Source organism: Schistocerca cancellata, unplaced genomic scaffold, assembly GCF_023864275.1.
Source record: "Schistocerca cancellata isolate TAMUIC-IGC-003103 unplaced genomic scaffold, iqSchCanc2.1 HiC_scaffold_782, whole genome shotgun sequence".
NCBI lineage: Eukaryota > Metazoa > Arthropoda > Insecta > Orthoptera > Acrididae > Schistocerca > Schistocerca cancellata.
In genome coordinates, this window is record NW_026046793.1 from 1,569,569 (window position 1) to 1,591,674 (window position 22,106).

Sequence of the window (22,106 nt, forward strand, 5' to 3'; positions counted from 1 at the left end):
TCTCCCATAACCTCCAGGCCTCGATCTTCCCTAATTGCTGTCCTCCATCTGCCTCTGCCCACTTCTCTTCTCCCCCTCTGTAGCACTGCACACCAGTGTGCATGGGTCAGTGAAGTGGTGAAATGCACCTATTCTAAACTCGCCAAATTACTTGTGCTCGAGCTACAGAAAGTGGTAGTAGTTGGGGTAATTCACTGACAACTTCAGGGAATTGCTTCCGATGTATGAACACATAGGCTAAGAAGTGCACTGTCCAGTGAAGGAGGTTATGTAGAGTAACATAGTGCTTTTTAATTTCATTTATCTTCAGTAAAATTTGTAAGCAAATGTGGTGCCATATTATGTCTGAATTACCTTCATTCAAATATTTCTTGGAATAGTCTTTCGCCGGCCGGAGTGGCCGTGCGGTTCTAGGCGCTACAGTCTGGAGTCGAGCGACCGCTACAGTCGCAGGTTCGAATCCTGTCTCAGGCATGGATGTGTAGGATGTCCTTAGGTTAGTTAGGTTCAATTAGTTCTAAGTTCTAGGTGACTGATGGCCTCAGAAGGTAAGTCACATAGTGCTTAGAGCCTTTTGAATCAATAGTCTTTCATTGTGACATTCTCAACCATTTTGTTTCAAATACTACTTCCAAATCAGTTTAAAGCTGATGTGACATTCTTTTGGTTTTGGCTGACACTATTTTTGAATACTGAGGCGAGTATTTTTTGTACTGTAGAACAATAAAAATTCATTAGTAAATTTGTTGTGTGCTACTTTACCTTTCCTTCATACTGTGTTCTAATAACTTTTCTCAGCATGAATAAAATATATAGTAAATTATTACATATTCCTGTTGTTACAGAGTATTAATATTGAACATGCTATTCATATTGAACATTATACTGGGTGTACATAAAGTCCAGGAACACTTTAAATTATTTATTGCACACGAACTAAATATTGTACAGATGTCATGCATATTGCATTTTGAAGAGAAACTCTGAAAGGTGCGTTTTTTTGCAAGCATTCAGTACGCAAACCGTGAGTGACTCGGCAGATGTCAATATGGTAATAGAATTCTTGCCATGCCCGTACCAGTGTGGCAGTCACTTCTTGTATTCTCCCGGAGCTCTTCTACGTTGAGTGGTAGAAGCAGTACGTACACCAGATCATTAATTTGTCCCCATAGAAAAAAAAGGCTCTCACAGTGCGATTTGGCGATTGGGGTAGCCATTTCATGAAGCAGCTGTCCCCTTCTGTAACACGGCCGTGTTTTGGCTAGCACTGACTATTGGCAAATTGCCAAACTACGCTATGGCTGTATATATATGTGTGGGGGGGGGGGGGGGGAGAAAGAGAGAGACTTTGAGTTTCTCTTCAAAATGACATATGTATGATATCTGTACAGTGTTTGGTTCTTGTGCAGTAAATAATTGAAAGTGTTCCCGGTCTTGATGCACACCCTGTATTCATATTTCTTAGCAAACTTGTTTACAATGCTAGCTCAATGTGTAATAACCACCATTAAATCAAGTGGCAACTAAAAGTGTTTAATTAGCAGCCATGGAAGTTAGATAAATAAAACTTGCTCTCACATACAACAAAAAATTACTTCTGGAAAATTTGGAATTTCAACCTGGAAATCTCAGAAATTGTATGATGAGTCATCACCTTGAGCTTTTTTGCATGTTGATTGTTTTCCATATTTCTCAGCACTGACAGACAGTTTACTAAATTTATTGAAAATATTTATATAGTATGTCTGTCTTCCATAAACAGCTATCTGATGACTGACACTGGTCTAACAGTCCAGTTGTCATTACATTCAAGCCAAACCCACAAAAATAACAACTAATTATTAATAATGCTGCATTTTATTTCTTGCAGTCAAAGGAAGAAGAAAGGTTAGCGTTGCTAAGAGAATACAAAGCATTAAAAATGGAAGTCCAGGAAAAGAAAGCAAAGGAATTAGCACAAAAGGAGAGGATAGAATCTCTTAAAAGAGAGATCAAAGAAAAACGTACGTCTTTTCCAATGTTGGTTAGTTAATGCCTTGTAATATGCAATAGTTGATTTTAATTATTATTAATATTACTATTACTAGTAGTGTTTCAATATTTATACCACCATACTGCTGAAATTCAGTCCCAGTAGTGATCATTCAAATGGTGTCATAAACTGTTTTTGAGAGTGTGCTACAGAAAGTGCTAAAGTTGGAGAAAAATGTATGAGAATTCAGGCAAAGGAATTGCTAAAAGTATATAGACATGGGCACCATTAAAAGGATAGACTGCTTAAATACTACTTTGATGGTTGCTAGAAAGTTTTTCCTTTACTGCAGTGTAATTGATGTGCTGCTACTCTGTCAGAAGATTATAGGCATCTCTGCAATCATCCAATATCTTTCTTAGAAGCAGAGCCACATGACATCATCTGAAAATCTTTTTGGAAGGTTTCACATCGACATATATGCATTATTCCATCCAGGAATTTCCAGTGTTATGCATTCCCACATGTTGCATGATGTTGAAGAAAGAGCGGGGAGGGGGGGGGGGGGGTTGAGAGAGAGAGAGAGAGAGAGAGAGAGAGAGAGAGAGAGAGAGAGAGAGAGACTGAAGGTCATCAGTAAAGAACATGTAACTAACATTTCACAATTTGTTGTGATCAACCATAAAGGAACTAGTAGTACATTGGTAATAAAAAAATACATGCATAATAAATATACTCATTTCAAAGATGTTTCCTTTTCAGTGTATTATACTTAAACTATCTTGTCTACCGTGATCAATTCGATGAGATGATAGGAGTTATACAGTTGCTCTCAGATCCGCAGCACTGTAGCAGATGTGATTTCATGTCAACATCTAGATAGTTCTTTGCTCCAGGAATGCATCATTTTCACTTTTTGTCTTCATTTTACAACTCCTTTTAGACACATTCATTGTGATCAACCATTCTTCAGAGACCTTTAATGTGTGACAAAATTAGTGTTGCTTGCAAATGTCAAATTTTTGAATTGTTCTCCTTGCATTTTGATTCCTTTGCCAAATTTTTCTGTTGTCCTCCACTGCTTGTTCAGTCTACCTATTGAATAGCATTGGGGATAGGCTACAAACCTGATTCACTCCATTCTTGATCACTGCTTCCCTTTCGTGTCCTCAGACTCACAGCTGCATTCTGGTTTTTTATAAAAGTTGTAAATAGTCTTTTGCTCCATTTTTTAATTATACAACTTTCAGTATTTCAAATAGTGTATTCCAGTCAAATTTGTCAAAAGAATTCATGTAAATCTACAAATGCTATAAACACTGATTTGCCTTTCTTTAACCAATCTTCTAAGATAAATGGCAGGATCAGTATTGCCTCATATGGTCCTACATTTCTCCAGGGAGATGTGATTATTCAGAAGTAATGACAAGGATGGGCTTTCTGTAAGTTCTGGTAGAAGTCTTGTCTGTATGTAGCCACTTTGTCAGTGACATTGTTGTCAAGGTTATGCAGTGCACACAGCCAAAGAAAGTGTCAGGACTGTTTGACTGGTGAAATGAAAGCTTTGAAAAAACTTGACTAATGCCAAATGAAAAGGCAGAGTAACAGGCGGAATATAATGCCCAATTAAGTCCCACCTCCAAGGTGTCATTGAGGCAAACAGTATCACTTTTGTGAGGAGTGCCAAAGACAATCACACAGTTGGCTATGGTGCTGAGTCCTCTCTCCACCCCACCCCCCACCCCCTCCCCTTTTCCCCACAGCATGACACAGCAGGTAATGTCTGTTTGCCATGGGAATTAAAGGTGACAATGTCAGCTTGTCCTCAGGAAATGTAATCTGTCATTTTTGTATTGGCCTTGTCTGCAATTTCGTAGACACAGCCTTTGATCCCATAAAAGCATTATAACTGCCATATTTTGAAGGTAAAAACAGTCATACTCGGCAATCTACACATTGTGATTTCACTATTTCTTGGTTGACATTGCGTGATGGGCTAACAGCTTGAAAGTAAGGAAATTATTCAGTATTATGTGAATGAAAAGGTGTATACAGGGTTGTCCATTGATCGTGACTAGGCCAAATATCTCATGAAATGAGCGTCAAACGAAAAAACTACAAAGAACGAAACTTGTTTAGCTTGAATGGGGAAACCAGACGGCACTATGGTTGGCTCGCTAGATGGCGCTGCCATAGGTCAAACAGATATCAACTGTGTTTTTTTAAATAGGAACCCCCATTTTTATTACATATTCGTGTAGTATGTACAGAAATATGAATGTTTCAGTTGGACCACTTTTTTCGCTTTGTAATAGATGGCGCTGTAATAGTCACAAACGTATAAGTATGTGGTATCACGTAACTTTCCGCCAGTGCGAATGGTATTTGCTTCGGGATGCATTACCTGTGTTAAAAGGGACTGTTCACAAATTGCGGAAAAGGTTGATATCGTGTTGACGTATGGCTATTGTGATCAAAATGCCCAATGGGCGTGTGCTATGTATGCTGCTCAGTATCCTGTACGACATCATCCAAGTGTCCAGACCGTTCGCCAGATAGTTACCTTATTTAAGGAAACAGTTAGTGTTCAGCCACATGTGAAACGTCAACCACGACCTGCAACAAATGATGATGCCCAAGTAGGTGTTTTAGCTGCTGTTGTGGTTAATCTGCACATCAGTAGCAGACAAATTGAGCGAGAATCGGGTAGCAGACAAATTGAGCGAGAATCGGGTAGCAGACAAATTGAGCGAGAATTGGGAATCTCAAAAACATCTGTGTTGAGAATGCTACATCAACATCAGTTGCACCCGTACCATATTTCTGTGCACCAGGAATTACATGGCAACGACTTTGAACGTCGTATACAGCTCTGCCACTGGGCACAAGAGAAATTACGGGATGATGACAGATTTTTGCACGCGTTCTATTTTACGACGAAGCGTCATTCACCAACAGCGGTAACGTAAACCGGCATAATGTGCACTATTGGGCAACGGAAAATCCACAGAGGCTCTGAAAAGTGGTACATCAGCGACCTTGGCGGGTTAATGTATGGTGTGGCATTATGGGAGCAAGGATAATTGGCCCCCATTTTATCGATGGCAATCTGAATGGCGCAATGTATGCTGATTTCCTACGTAATGTTCTACCGATGTTACTACAAGATGTTTCACTGCATGACAGAATGGCAATGTACTTCCAACATGATGGATGTCCAGCACATAGCTGGCGTGCGGTTGAAGCGGTATTGAATAGCATATTTCATGACAGGTGGATTGGTCGTCGAAGCACCATACCGTGGCCCGCACGTTCACCAGATCTGACGTCTCCGGATTTATGTCTGTGGGGGAAGTTGTAGGATATTTGCTATCGTGATCCACCGACAACGCCTGACAACATGCGTCAGCGCATTGTCAATGCATGTGCGAACATTACGGAAGGCAAACTACTTGCTGTTGAGAGGAATGTTGTTACAGGTATTGCCAAATGCATTGAGGTTGACTGACATCATTTTGAGCATTTATTGCATTAATGTGGTATTTACAGGTAATCATGCTGTAACAGCATGCATTCTCAGAAATAAGTTCACAAAGGTACATGTATCACATTGGAGCAACTGAAATAAAATGTTCAAATGTACCTACGTTCTGTATTTTAATATAAAAAACCTACCGGTTACCAACTGTTCGTCTAAAATTGAGCCATGTGTTTGTGACTATTACAGCACCATCTATCACAAAGTGGTCCAACTAAAACATTCTTATTTCTTTACGTACTGCACAAATATGTAATAAAAAGTGGGGGTTCCTATTTAAAAAAATGCAGTTGATATCTATTTGACCTATGGTAGTGCCGTCTAGCGGGCCAACCATAGCGCCATCTGCTTTCCCCCTTCAAGCTAGACAAGTTTCGTTCTTTGTAGTTCTTTTGTTTGATGCTTATTTCGAGAGATATTTGGCCCAGTCATGATCAATGGACCTCCCTGTATAGTTGAAGCTTACATTTGTACTGGCTCATAAAATTGTTCAAACAGTGCCTAAATATTTAGCACTCTATGAAAGATTAATATTCAGAAGTTGGTAACAAAATGGTGATGCAGCGGTGTCTTATTCTGATTGTAACTGTAAGTCTTCTGTTAGCAATATGGAGCTGGTTGTTTAATAGGACCGTACCAAGACATTAGTTTTCAGGACAATGAAAAACATGAAACACTGCATAAAAATTGTCAACATATAATTTGAAGATTGGTTTGCTGTAGCACCAACTGATATTTGTTTTTTATATTCTGTCATATTTGCTGGGCATCTACTTTCCACTAACTTCTAGTGATAAACCAGCAGAATCACAGAGGACAATAGTAACATTTCAAAACAATGTCAACGACATATAAAGAAACACAATTAGTTATTTCAGGCAGTTCCATAACGGAGATGATGATGACTTTTGATTTCATTTCCGTGAAACAGATGCATTGTAAGAGTTATTAGCACATGCCACTTCATCACTCATAGCTTTCTTCATAACCAGTTTGTGGTTCATACTCTCCAAAGTTCCAAAAGCTTGTCACTTGACAGTAACATTAGATAGATGTTAGTCAGACAAATGTCCCAGTGCTCAAAACTATGAATTCCTCTAGTGAGACACTCTAGTGTTTGGTTATGTTGGAAAAAAGGTGAGAAGAGATTAGAGAGACATCACAAAGAACTGCAGTTGGAGAGAACAGAATATGTGGATGAAGAAAGGTGAGTACTCAAGGAATGTGAATTTTAAAATTTTCCTGGCGAATTGACTGTTCAATCAAATCTCGGGCTTGCAGCCGGTCATCATTCAATACTTCGCACGATATTTCAACTGGGCACCTGCCGGTCATCTTCAGGTGAGCCGTCGCAAACTGGTGAAAATGTCCTCCGTTCCGCAATATATATATATAGCGTACTGTAACTATTCTGCGCATACGTCGAAAACTTGATAGATGAACCACACTGCCCGCCGGCAGCGCCCTCCCTGGTGGAATAGTGGAACTCAGTCGCCCTCTGCATTGCTGTTTGCCACGGCCGTTGACGCACTCTGTCTTCGATTTGAGCAAATCGTGGAGATGATGGGATACTGTGCACTGTCCAGCTGGTAGCCGCTGTCACGGTTTAACAGATTTTCCACCAGTTGTATTTCTACGGATTCTTTAATAATGGAGTCCCAGAAAGATGTTGCTGTGGACAAAATCATTGTTTTCTCATACTCCATTGAATGTCCAATAGAAATACAATGTTCAGCAATAGCGAACTTGCTTGGCTGCAAAAGGCGGGTGTAACGTTGATGTTCAGTGCAGCATTCTTTCACGGTGCGTGTGGTTTCACCTATGTAAGCCATACCACATTGGCACAGTATCTTGTAAATTCCGGCCTTTCGTAGTAACAGACTGTCCTTAACTGATCCCACAAGGTCCGCAATCTTCGATGGTGGGCGGAAAACCACTTTTACCTGAAATTTTCGGAGGATTCTTTATTGTTAGTGCCCTGTTACCTTGTGGTGTTTAGAAGGCTAGAGGTATGGTCTGCTAAGTGACTCTACCTATAGGAGGATTGATTACGATCCTACAGGACGTGTGCAATGGAAAACTTCAGCACTATTAAATTCCTCCTCCTTATCGCAAGAGACCATCAAGAGGTTAAGACCACATGGTTGTGTACCTCAGAGACTGTATGGCCTTCCAAAGATTCATAAAGAGGGTCTTCCACTGTGTCCAATAGTGAGCAACATTGGAGCTCCTACATATGATTTAGCTAAACATCTCACTTCCTTACTGAGACCTTTCGTAGGCAAGTGCTCACGTCACATATTTTATCAGTAGACTGGGGGCTCTTCGTCTTAGCAGTGTAGACCTTCTAGTAAGTTTTTATGTGGTCTCACTTTTTACAAAAGTTCCTCTTGCAGATTCTTTGACACTGATTGGTAACATGTTTCCTGTTGATATCACTGCTTTGTTCAGGCACGCTCTTTCTGCAAATTATTTTATGTTTAATCAAGATTATTTTGAACAGACTGATGGTGTCGCCATGGGTAGCCTCCTGTCTCTTTCGTGGCCAACCTTTTTATGGAGGATTTTGAAGAGAGCCCTTGAATCAGCTACTCTGAAACCAACAGTATTTTGGTGGTATGTGGATGACACTTTCATAGTGTGGCCTCATGGAGAAGATAAATTAATGGAGTTTCTACATCACCTCAACTCCATTTATAGCAACAACCGGTTCACCATGGAAATAGAGAAATATTGTTGTTTGCCTTTCTTGGATGCCCTGGTTCGAAGGAAGAATGATGGTTCTCTAGGGCATTCAGTTTACCGGAATCCCACTCGTACTGATTTGTACCTGCAAGCATCGAGTTGCCATCACCCATTGCAAACCATGAGTTTGCTTAAAACACTTGTTCATAGAGCTCATACTGTCTCAGATCTAGATAGCTTACCTCAAGAACTCGCCCATCTAAAGACAGTATTCAGTGAAAATGGATATCCCATCCGGCAGATTAACAGGGCACTAACAGTTAAAACTAAGAAGCAGGAAGTGAATAAAGAGGAGAACAAGCCGGAACAATCTTTAGCTTTTCTTCCTTTCGTTGGCAACACTTCGTTTAAAATAGAAAGAATCCTCCGAAAATTTCAGGTAAAAGTGGTTTTCCGCCCTCCATCGAAGATTGCGGACCTTGTGGGATCAGTTAAGGACAGTCTGTTACTACGAAAGGCCGGAATTTACAAGATACCGTGCCAATGTGGTATGGCTTACATAGGTCAAACCACACACACCGTGAAAGAACGCTGCACTGAACATCAACGTTACACCTGCCTTTTGCAGCCAAGCAAGTCCGCTATTGCTGAACGTTGTATTTCTATTGGACATTCAATGGAGTATGAGAAAACAATGATTTTGTTCACAGCATCGTCTTTCTGGGACTCCATTATTAAAGAATCCATAGAAATACAACTGGCGGAAAATCTGTTAAACTGTGACAGTGGCTACCAGTTGGACAGCGCACGGAATCCCATCATCTCCACGATTTGCTCAAATCGAAGAAGACAGAGTGCGACAACGGCCGTGGCAAACGGCAATGCAGAGGGCGACTGAGTTCCACTATTCCACCAGGGAGGGCGCTGCCGGCGGGCAGTGTGGTTCATCTATCAAGTTTTCGGCGCATGCGCAGAATAGTTACAGTACGCTATATATTGCGGAACGGAGGACGTTTTCGCCAGTTTGCGACGGCTCACCTGAAGATGACTGGCAGGTGTCTAGCTGAAATATCGTGCGAGGTATTGGACGACGAGCAGCTGCAAGCCCGAAATTTGTTTGAACACTCAAGGAATGTTTGAGGTCTTCTAAAAGAACATGACAACCCAGTTCTTATTGTGTAGATTAACATCCATTATTTTCACCCAGGTCATGTTTGAAATGTTCTGTTATCATTATCTTTCTATGCTAGTATTATTAAATAACCTCATACAATACTGATGCTGTTTGTTATAAACTTAGTTATTCCCTCTTTCCTGCAATTATCAACTTACCCTGCCAAGAATGTTTCCCTTAGTCTCCATTTGCCAGTAACATTGTCATGTGTAAAAGAAATTTTGCTTCCTCCTGCAATTGTTCAGCAACTAAGTTAAAGAGCATTTCTCTCTATTCCTTCAACAGCATATTTCATTCACAACACGAGTGATGCATGATTGATGCATGTAGAGTGTAGAGTCTTCGCGTAGATGATCCTGGTCTAGGAGGAAGTGTGGTCGTTGTAGGACTTGTAGTATTACAGCTTTCAGTTACTCGTATTAGACACCCGTTTTATTTCAGATCAAAAAGCTTCAAGTTTGCTACATGAAATTCGTGAGCTGAACAACCTAACTTTGACTGTGAAAGCAGCATCTCAGCAGCTTGAGAATGGCATGAAGCTAATGTATGACAGTAATTGCATCACATCGTACGGCAAGAATGCTAAGCAGGTAAGTGAAGAGGTCTACTATAGCATTTATTTTGTTGTTAATGTAACTGTATGTATTTGGTTGTTGAGGGTGTTACCTTGCTGCATTCATTAAGTTATTTGCCCATTCAGTGTGCCAGCAAAGGTACTTTCATAAAAGAAATCTGTCCCCCCCCCGCCCCTCTCATATCTTCTAGATTCATAGAGCAATTTCATTATGATACTATTCCTAAAAACAGGAAAAATCCTCCTCACAAAGTTGGCATAGTGTTTCCCTCTCAAGCTGTGTGCGAAAACCACTTTAGTGGTGTTGCAGAGGAAGCCACTTCTCATCTCGACTTAGAAAGTATCATTCTCCATTTTTTTATATAACCTGATCCTACTGTAGGCAGCATTGCAGAGAGCTTTCATATACTGGTAGAACCTTACATAGCTATTCTTTGACATCGGTCCATTAACAGACAAGTATTACGCAAATGTTCTGTGAACTCAGATTGCAATACCTGGAGGCAAGGAGGCATTCTTTCAGGAAATCACAACTGAGAAAGATTATAGAACTGGAATTTGTGAGAAATGGGAGAATGACCCTACTGCCCACCAATATACATCTTGTGTAAGGGCCACTAAGAGGAGATTAATCAGGGCTTGTACGGAAACAGTTTTTTGCCCCTACCTCCATTTGAGAGCACAAGAGGAGAGGAACTGCAGCTATCCACAGAGGTCCAGTGTAGGCTGTGATCATCACATGACAGTGAAACTTTGTAGACATGTTCAGGTGGAATTATTTATGCGTGGGAAAAATTAGTTCAAATTTTGGCCACCAGACGCAAATGTGGTGGTGTTAATTAGAGATGGGCAAAACTGTTCTTTTCAGAGATTGGATCAGAACTGTTCACTCCCTGAAATGAATTAGCTCTTTTTCATGACTCGCCACTCATTTACAATAGAAAATAAATGGAAGGCACATTGCCCTTTAAACTTGGTTTATTCCAGTACTATACCTGTATTTTGATCTTATTTGATCCTATTTTGAAGTAACACAGATAATGAGTAAGAATTTTGTATTGTTTATTGAAATTTCCACGATATGACAAAGTTTTTGATTATTGATTTATTTTGCACTATCGTGGTTTTTTGGGTGATCGGAAAATGATGTAACTTGAGATTTACATTAACAATATATTTGGCTATAATGTATTAAAATTTCATTAACCTCATACAAATACATCGCAAGCCATATATTTTTAAAGTGAACGTTTCCTTTCGAAGACGCCTAAAATCGCAGAATCCGTACCAGAATAAGAAAAAAATATATAAATTTGACTGTAAAACGAAAGTGCTGCATATAGCCTTACGCAGAATAAAACAAGGAAAATATTGGTGTATAACATTTTGCGATACGTTTATCGGTTCGCTCGTAATTAAAGCGTAAATTCGAGTGTCCATAATAAAAATCCTATAGTAAGAGGAGTCTTCAGGAACCTAATCTAATCAGTTTAAACAAATAAAAATAAAATAAAAACAATTGATGTATACATAACATAATAATGTAATATACATAGCGGTATTACTACGAAGAACAATATCCAGTGGGGACGAACTCCGATGCAGAGGCGCTGAGTCGAGCAGGTCGAGCCGCGAGCTGTATTACTGCGTGAGCTGAGACCGCAGAGACCAGAGTGACACCTGAGTCGCTTTGCTCGATGCTCTGGCTAGAGTCGAGATGGTGGGGTGAGCGTCGAGCGGGCGAGTTCCGAGGGGGGGTGAGCGGTGAACTCAGCCGCTCCGAGACAAATCGTCCGTTCCCTTGTGAGCAGGTTTTTGCAAGTAGTTCCTATGTTATCCGCTAGGTGGCTCTCTGTCCTGTTGCTCGCATCAACTGCCCAGAGGGCAGGACGTGCGACTGAAACGATCGCCGACAGAGTGCAATGCGAAGTTAAGCTGCGCCAGACATTGCACAGTGCACACGGCAGACGACGCACAGAGACGGCACGGCATATGTGAAACACAAAATCCAATGGGGCACTGCACAATGCAGGCAACCAAGGTAGAAGCAGGTCAGAGGCCGGCGCTGGCTGTGTTGTGTTGTGTGGCGTGCACTGTGCTCTGACCAGCAGAGGCGCTGCTGATATGCTCCGTCTCTCCCTCTCTCTCTCTCTCTCTCTCTCTCTCTCTCTCTCTCTCTCTCTCTCTCTCTCTCTCTGCCGTGGGAAACGTTTGGAGCTACCGTTCTTTTTTTCTGAATCACTGATTGTTCACTCCTTTGAAAGATTGAACTCCATGAATTAGTTCAAGAGCGGATCCCCCATCTCTAGTGTTAATGTTAGAAAGATGTATAGAAATGTACCCATATGTAATGGATTAGGAATGGGACATGGGCAGAAAAGGTCAAACAAGCAAGAAAGTCATAGCGTTGTTTTTATTTTTAATCTGTTACACAATTCATTCAATACGAGCACCAGAGACATCGAGATGCTGTGTCTGTGAAATGATGCGATCGACAGTTGGCCGCAGCAGTTCTGGTAAAATCTGAGCAACGTATTTCTGTTTACTGGCCTTCAGAGCACATAGAGACCAAATGTGTCCCAGGTAAACACATTATTTTAGATCTTCCCAGAACCAAGTCATGTGGTTTCATATCTCGAAGGCCATGCATCTAGAAAATCTCTAGACATAAAACGATCACGGAAGGTTGCATTAAGCAGATCTTTCATCGGGCGAGCGACACGAGATGTTGCTCCATCTTGCATGAAAACAGTGGCTTCCACAGAGTTGTCTTCCAAAGCAGGAATCGTGCTGTAAGAGGACATCTCGATAATATGAATTCGTCACTGTATAGGTACTCACGACTGCACATTACACTATTTCATACAGAAAGGACAATGGCTCTTGAGTATAACACAAGGTTTAGCAGTACCCCAAATTCGGCTGTGCTGTGCATTCACTGCACCCTGTAGTGTAAAATGTGCCTCATTGCTTCATATGATGTCAGGCCATATGTCATAAAATTTGATCTGTGCCAGAAACCGAAGAGCAAATTCAGAATGCTGCTGATTCAGAGATTCCAGTCACTGCACTGTCTGGATGTTGTGCAGATACTAGTGTAAAATAAAACTCAAAACTTTCCGTACTGTTGACCATGGGATAGAAAATTTTCGTGACACAGCCCAAGCACTAGCACCATCTGGGGAATGTACTGCACAGTCAGCTACAAAAAAAGCACCTCGTCAATACAGCACGGATGCCATACTGTCGTACAAGGTACAGTGCCAGATTTACACCTGGTGGCCAAAAGTGAACCAAGTTTTTTCCAGGTGTTGACAGATGTGAAAATTACTGAACTATCAGTTTAATAAGTCACAGCTGCAAAATACTAACGTGAATTCTTTACAGATGAATGAAAAAACTAGTAGAAGCCGACCTCGGGGAAGATCAGTTTGGTTTCCGTAGAAATATCGGAATCACAGCATGCGTTCTCAAAAATGAGTTCACAAAGGTACATGTGTCACATTGGAACAACCGAAATAAAATGTTCAAACGTACCTACGTTCTATATTTTAATTTAAAAAACCTACCTGCTACCCACTGTTCGTCTAAAATAGTGAGCCATATGTTTGTGACTTATGTTAGAAGAAAGATTACGGAAAGACAAACATAAGTTTCTAGCATTTGTGGACTTAGAGAAAGCTTTTGACAATGTTGACTGGAATACTCTTTCAAATTCTGAAGGCGGCAGGGGTGAAATACAGGGAGTGAAAGGCTATTTACAATTTGTACAGAAATCAGATGGCAGTTATAAGAGTCGAGGGACATGAAAGGGAAGCAGTGGTTGGGAAGGGGGTGAGACAGGGTTGTAGCCTCTCCCTGATGCTATTCAATCTGTATATTGAGCAAGCTGTAAAGGAAACAAAAGAAAAAATCGGAGTAGGTATTAAAATCCATGGAGAAGAATTAAAAAGTTTGAGGTTCGCCGATGACATTGTAATTGTCAGAGACAGCAAGAGCAGTTGAACGGAATGGGCGGTGTCTTGAAGGGAGGATATAAGATGAACATCAATAAAAGCAAAACGAGGATTATGGAATGTAGTCGAATTAAATCAGTTGATGCTGAGGGTATTAGATTAGGAAGTAAGACACACAAAGTAGTAAAGGAATTTTGCTATTTGGGGAGCAAAATAACCGATGATGGTCGAAGTAGAGGGGATATAACATGTAGACTGGCAATGGGAAGGAAAGCGTTTCTGAAGAAGAGAAATTTGTTAACATCAAGTATAGATTTAAATGTCAGGAAGTCGTTTCTGAAAGTATTTGTATGGAGTGTAGCTGTGTATGGAAGTGAAACGTGGATGATAAATAGTTTGGACAAGAAGAGAATAGAAGCTTTCGAAATGTGGTGCTACAGAAGAATGCTGATAATTAGACGGGTAGATCACACAACTAATGAGGAGATACTGAATAGAATTGCGGAGAAGAGGAGTTTGTGGCACAACTTGACAAGGAGGGGGGACCGGTTGGTAGGACATGTTCTGAGTCATCAGGGGACCATAAATTTAGCTTTGGAGGGCAGCGTGAAGGGTAAAAATCTTAGAGGGAGACCAAGAGATGAATACACTTAGCAGATTCATAGGGATGTAGGTTGCAGTACGTACTGGGAGACGAAGCTGCTTGCACAGGATAGAGTAGCATGGAGAGCTGCATCAAACCAGTATCAGGACTGAAGACAACAACCAACAACAACAACTACTACTACTACCACTACTACTACTACTACTACTACTACTACTACTATAAATAATTCACTCTGTGCTGTCTAGACTAAGAACAGATAAACAATATAAGGCAGTGAGAAAGTCGAGGATAGGCTGCAGCAGGTGGAGCATGCAGTCATTCGAGCAAGCCAGTGGATGTGGAGCAAGAGCTAGTGCATTCTGTACTGGTATTTTGAGTTCTGTCACGGGGAGAATTTTCTCAGAGAATGCTATTTAAGTTGTAAGAGAGAAATGCTTGTTTAGACACACAAGTGGTGTGGCTCTGTGGGTAAGTTCCTTGCTTCACATGCAAAGATATGGGACAGATCCCCATTTAGTCTTGATGTTTCCTTCATTTCACGTACTGTCTCTTTCTCCTCTGGACAACTGTCTCTTAATGTGGAAAAATACCAGTTGTGCAGTGGTATGGTGTGCGTCGAAGTTTAACACACCTCGACTCGCTAGGAAGAAAACGGCATCCCACCTCAAACAGGACCGCGTCTAGTAAACCACTACGGTGTTGAAGACAATCTGTAGGATAAGGACAACTGTAATTTTTTGTGTTAAAATAATCAGTTGTGTAGCAGTTGTCTTAAAAAGCAGTGCCCCAAAATGTTGTTTCCTCCCCATGCATAGACAGGACTATTTATGAGTCAATGCAGGTTGTCAGTAAAATAGTTCAGTGTAACTGGACAAAGCTAATGATGTTTTTCTTATTATAACATATCACTTCATAAAAGTGATAACTTACTACCTGTACCAGATGTAGAAGTATAAAACAGGAATTCCCCTATAGATAGTGTTAGTCATCAGTGTAGGGCCTGTGAGACCGCGTCTGCAGCTCCATCTGCTTCCTGAAACGGCTGATGACGAATGTCAGTGCACACGAATCCAAGTTCCGTACATCGGTATCTGTTTCAAACCTGTAAACTTGTCAAGTTTTTGCTTACAAACTAAGAGTTACGGACAAGATTCATTTTTTTGATGTGAGAAAAGAGCGTGGGAAACCACCAAAAAAGTTAGAAGACAACCAATTGCAGGTTTTGAAGATAATGGGGAGTGGGTGAGGATGATGGGCAGTGATACTCAAACTCAACAGGAACCCCCAGAACAATTGAATGGAACTCAAAAAGCCATTTCTTTTTGGTTGAAAGCTATGCGAAGGATGCAGAAAGTGGGAAAATTGGTTCAGCATGAACTGAATGAAATACAGAAAGCAGATCAAAAGACCACTTGGGAAATACTACTCACCAGATAAAAAGAAAGTCGTTTCTCCATCAAATAGCGACAGGTGATGAAAAATGGATAATTTTGAGAATACTAAGTGTTGTAAATCAAATGTGAATCCAGGCAAACCATAGACATCCAGTGTGAGACCAAATTGCTTTGGAAAAAGACGATACTCTGTTTGGTAGGACCAGAAGAATGTCATCTATTATGAGCTGCTAAAATCTGGTGAAGCCAATCACACTGATCACTGCCAACAATAAATGATCTATTTAATTCGAGAATTAAGTAAAAAATGACCAAAATAGGGAAAAATACAAGTCGTATTGCTCCGTGATAACACCCCATCTCACAGAAAAATGGGTCAGGGAAATGACCCAGGCATTCAGTTGAGAAATACTAGGGCATGCTGCTTAGTTTTCAGACTTGGCTTCGTCCTATTATCATCTATTTGCATCACTGGGACACGCTTTTACTGAACAACGCTTAAATTCATATGAAAATGTATGAAAATGTCTCACTGACTGGTTCTTTTCGAAAGAACTACTGTTGTTGTTGTTGGTTTTTTTTTTTTTTTTTTTTTGCATGGCATTCATAGCCTGCTGGAGAGGTGGGAGAAATGTATAAACAGCAATAGAAATTATTTTGAATGAAATATTGTCAGTCAGTTTCAAACAGATGTGTAATTATTGCAGCCAAATTCCAGTGACATACAGTACTTATACAACTGCTATGTTTCCAGTGAGTGATCGTCATCAGCACATAGGAATTTTGCTAAGTGGGTAATAAGTGAGAAGTAGAGAATTTGTTTAAATGTGCATGAAATCGGGAGGACGGACATCTTGTTTCCACAAGCAACTGGTTACCACAATACAGCACTCTGTGGAGATTCACCACTTCTCAGAGACAGCACTGCCCCAGAGAACCCTGAAGCTCGCAACAAAAAAGGAAAGCAGAAGATACATTGTGTCTAGCCCATAAATTGGAAAGACTGGTCATTTAATGTGAACAATGTTAATGTTTATGGACTGAAATGTAGTAAAAGAAGTGTTTCCTGCTGCAATATTCAATGAATATTACAATGTTTTGTGAAGAAGGTAAGCTAACCTTAGCAAAGCAAAAGGGGATCTCAGGTAATTGTATTATGGTTCTTATACCCTTTCAACTCATTCCTAATTTAACTACAAATTAACTGAGGCAGAACACAGGTAACATTTCATTTATGGCATTCACATCAGAACTATCAATATTACTGAAATTTCAACTGCTATAGCAGTAATGTGTGACAAGCTGGGAGTTTTGGTCGGACAGGAAGTGTGTTAAGATAGCCGAAGTTATGGCGACCGCTCGTGTAAAAGGGCCCTCGTAGTTCTGTTGGTACATTGTTATATATAAGTGAAACGTGCAACTGGTAACATAAGAAGAAAATTCTCTCTTGTCGTACTAATAATCCTGTGAAATTACCGTATTTACTCGAATCTAAGCCGCACTTTTTTTCCGGTTTTTGTAATCCTAAAAACCGCCTGCGGCTTAGAATCGAGTGCAAAGCAAGTGGAAGTTATGAAAAATGTTGGTACGTGCCGCCACAACTAACTTCTGCCGTCGAATATATGTAGCGCTTTGCAGGCATGCTTTGTAGGCACAAAGATAAATACTGGCGCCAAAACCTCTGCGTCAGTAAATAAATAAAAAAAAAATAGTGGAAGACGAGCTTTTTTTCTCCGCCGCGAGTTTCGACCACTGCATTTTCATACATTATCCAACAAAGTAAATACAAATTCCGTATTGTTCATCTTCGAATGTAGCACAATTTCAGTATACTACGAAAATCTGACTGGCAAGACTGTTTGGGATGTTTGTCAATATGACCAACTCTATGTTCTGAATTTTTTCCTACCTGTGAGAAGAGATGGTTGCTAATAGGAACCTGATGAAATTTGAATCACATACAGTATTCTCTTCACCATAAGAATAGTACGAATATAAACATTTTGCCATGTATTCTTTTGTGTTTGCTGCTATCTCATTTAAGTCCTGTCTGCCTAAAACTACGAAACTAGAGTGAGACAACAGCAAACGCTGAAGAATATACGTATCGTGTCGTGTTTATATTCGTATTATTCTTATGTCTAATAGTGATAGTCAGAAATGAAGCACGGCAAGTGACTAGATTTTTAAATCTAAGATGACTCTAATTTCTGTGCAGAATTTGATGTAATAAAGAAGCGGCCGCAAAGATTTTCAAACAGAGAAAAATTTTCGCCTAACTCTCGTTCAGAACATATTCTATCATACGCAGTCTATTATTTGATTTTTGTTGAACATTATCAAAGAAAGCAGTAGTGTAAGTAACAACAAATAGCAGTCTCTTGCCATTGTTTCGCTAATGAGATGATTCCTCTCTCTCTCTCTCTCTCTCTCTCTCTCTTTTTTTTTAGAATGCGACAAACAATGCATGACACAGTGCAGTAATGCATTTTCATCTTAAGAGTGACGCAAACACCTATAACAAAGAAAACGCAAAATAAGCAAAATAAGCAATCGATTCAAACCAGACGAAGCACGTGAAAAAGGAAGGGTATCCGTATAAATACAGACGGAGCACCTGACTCATAGCAATGGCTACGTGGTAAAGCTTAACTGCTAAGCTTAAGACTCGAACCAAACTACTGTAGCTGTATCATCATTCGTTAGACCTAAATTGCCTCATATTACAATGGACCAACTTTGTTTCGATTTGGAGGTGCGGCCTAAAACTTTTCTCTCCCCTTGAATTTCGAGTCTCAAATTTCATGTGAGACTTCGATTCGGGAATTTTTTTTTCCTTTATTTAGTCTCATTTTTCAGGTGCGGCTTAGATTCGAGTGCGGCTTAGATTCGAGTAAATACGGTACAATAATACTACACTCTCTGTTACTAGGAGCAGCAGTCTTCACCATCAGAAACTCCTTCCGTGGTCGAAAAATTTATAGCAGAACAGGAGGTGGTGATCGCAAAACTCGCGGAGTCTCGCATCTCGGCACCACCTGAACCGACGCCAGATGTAGGATTGTATGCTGAACTGATTGAGGCAGAAGTTCACAACGTAGCCCTGGAAAAGCAGTTGAAAGAGAATGAATCTAATATTGAACTGGCCACTGATAGTCTGGTGCAGAATACTATGGTAAGTACTACGAGACTTCCCAGATTCATTACTTTTTGTGAATAGTTCCCAAAGAAATGTGGACAGTTGTCTTATTAACAGAGCATGTTATCACCCTGTCACTGAAAATCTGAAAAAATTACTTAAATGTTTGTGCTGTTATGGTTGTGGTCTCTAATCAAAAGATAAGTTTGATGCAGCTCTCCACAGCTGCCTATCGCATGAAAGCATCTTCATTTCTAAATAACTGATGCGGCCTCCATCCGTTTGAACCTGCTTATTGTAGTCATCCCTTGTTCTCTCCTACAGTTTTTACCCCTGGCACTTCCCTCCGTTAGAAAATTGACAATCCCTTCGTGCCTCAGGATGTGTTCTACCAACTGATCTGGTATTTTAGCCAAGTTGTGCCATAAATTTCTTGTTTCTCCAATTTAGTTCATTAGTTATTTGATCTGCCCATATAATCTTCCTTCTCGTCCAAACCATATTACATGTCTGCACAATGCTACACACCATATGAATATCTGCAGGAAAGAAGGAAAGACTTCCCAACCCTTAAATTTATCTTAAATCTTAGGAAACTGCTTTTTTTCCCCAAAATTTAATACTTTCTCCCAGACAAGAAACAAATTGTTTATAAACAGAAGAAATGTGTTTAGAGTCTTGAAATGAATACTTCAGTATATACAACACATTATTCCATTCATCCCACTACAGATGCAGTTCTTTGAAATAGGAAATGTATTGTCAATCTCATAGGAAAAGAGCATACTTCAACAACATGTTCTATCAGTACGAATGTGATACTCCTGCATCTGTTTTATGACTTGACTTCATAGCATGTAAGTGAATTAGATCGTCGCAATTTTTTGTGGAGATCATAATACCAGACCTGATCGTATCCCCAGCAAATAAAACAAATTGCATTTATACACCAAGGCAATTACTGATCGCAAACTTTCACTTGGCTGCCGGTTGTAGAATGCTGGGAGTAGAGGCTCGCATTTGGCTCATAGCACATTGGCTGTTGCGACAAGCCCCACCTCCTTCTCATAGGACAGCCAGCTTACAGCTGCAGCTTATAAAAGAAATGGAATAAGCATCACCTTAATGTTTGAGTAATTGAAAACAGTTATTACTACAATATAAGTATTACTTCCAAAAACAATGAGGAATGTGTAGGTAGAACTAAAATCTTACAAAACTAGTTGCTTCCACTGCAGTTGTCCATGGTTGTGTCCATGCTAGTGGACAGATTTGGTGGTGCTGGATGGACACGTGTTAATGACAGTGTTGTCAACGGCAATTTTCATCACACTGATGCGCCTCCAGTAATCTTCCTCCAGCTCTCACATTTTCAACAGTAAGGTTCCCACCCTCACTGGTGATAGACTGATAGGCAGCATTGGCGAGATTTGACATGTTTCCGGCAGAGATATCCAAGGTAGCATAGTGGTTTGCAATGTGGACTCGCATTTGGGAGGACGACGGTTCAATCCTGTGTCCTGCCATCCTGATTTAGGTTTTCCAAGATTTCCCTAAATCGCTTCAGGCAAATGCCGAGGTGGTTTCTTTGAAAGGGCATGGCCGACTTCATTCCCCATCCTTTCCTAATCCGATGAGACTGATGACCTCGCTATTTGGTGCCTTCCCCCAAATCAACCCCCCCCCCCTCTCCCCCTTCTCAGCAGAGATATCCCTCATAACATTTTGTTCTCTGAATTGTCGTTTCAGTTTGGCCTGTGCAAACTCGGTTGCATTCAGATTGCAGTTGTATGGTGGCAACTAAATAAAATTTAATGAAAACAAAATATGATCCCTTTCCACAAAACAAATAATTAACAAACTTTATACTCAACACCCCTTCTGGCTGCGTTTCTGCCATTTACAAAATCAAGCTGACTCGGACATAAGTTGCAAATTCCCGTATTGCACAAACTTTCTCATGCATACATTTGCATAGTTCTAATGAAATATCACATTCTCAGCTTATGTATGCCATTCTCCATCCATCCGTCCATGGCTGTAGTTTCAGTTCATACAAAAGATGAATACTTTACGGTCCGTAATTCAGTTTCACAATGCCAGCACCGTTACTGTTTGTTTTAAATAAAAGTTTGTATCTCCAGAAGTATGGAGGTTATTGATTTGAAAATTTAACACTATGGTTGTGTTATCAATAGAATTTGGTATACAAAGTATGAAATAGATTAATATTTAATAGTACTACTTAGATTCGTAGAGGGTATGAGGAATGTATTGCATGCAGCTTTAGTCAAGGACATGGCTCGCACGGCCCAGTAGCCAGAGTGTGTGAGAAACAAAATCTGCTCTCCTCATGGCTCCATGCCAAGCTACGCTTTCAATGCAAGATGACAACTCATAATACAAGGGAGGATTGAAAAGTTTCGGAATCACCACAAGAGTTCAGCACTATTACAACACACATCACATATATTCATTGGACTGTTGCCTGTAAACACGTGCCACATCAGTACTCTTGGGGAAAAAACTGTTGTGGTAATGTGGCTCTGTTGTTGTTCCTGCAAAGTAATTTGCGAAGAGTAAAAAATTGAGATTCGAGCAGTTATTAAGTACTTTGTACAGAAAGGTATGAAAGCAAAGGCATTGATGCCGATTTCCAGAATACACTGGAGGACTCTGCTTCTTCATATACAACAGTTGCCAAGTGGGACAAATGAATTTACATTCGGTCAGGAGTGCTTAGATGATCCGCGCAATGGTCAGCCGAGACGTCATTACTCCAGAAATAATTGCAAAAGCACACAAATTGGTCACAGAGGATTCAAAGCGTGTGAAATTGCTCACGCTTGCCAGATGTCATCTGAAAGGGCATATCGTATTTTAACTGAAAAATTAGAAATGAAAGAATTATCTGCAAGATGGGTGCCGTGACTCTTGACGCTGGATCAAAAACGCACGAGAATGGACATATCAGAACAATGTTTGGCCTGTTTTAAGAGAAACGAACAGGATTTTTTCACCGGTTTGTGACCACAGATGAAACTTGGGTGCACTACTATACCTCAGA

At 40.3% G+C, this 22,106-nt stretch overlaps 1 protein-coding gene across 5 annotated transcripts in view; it reads left to right on the forward strand.

Moving 5' to 3' along the window:
- Positions 1-22,106, forward strand: part of LOC126143121 (disks large homolog 5-like) — an 886,848-nt gene that overhangs the window by 829,042 nt on the left and 35,700 nt on the right. The window contains exon 5 of one of the 5 annotated variants that reach the window (XM_049915305.1): positions 18,833-19,075. The exons of the other annotated variants lie outside the window; for them this stretch is intronic. Within the exon in view, the coding sequence (XP_049771262.1) occupies positions 18,833-19,075 (243 nt within the window). The remainder of the gene's footprint in view (positions 1-18,832; positions 19,076-22,106) is intronic. 5 annotated transcript variants of the gene reach the window in all.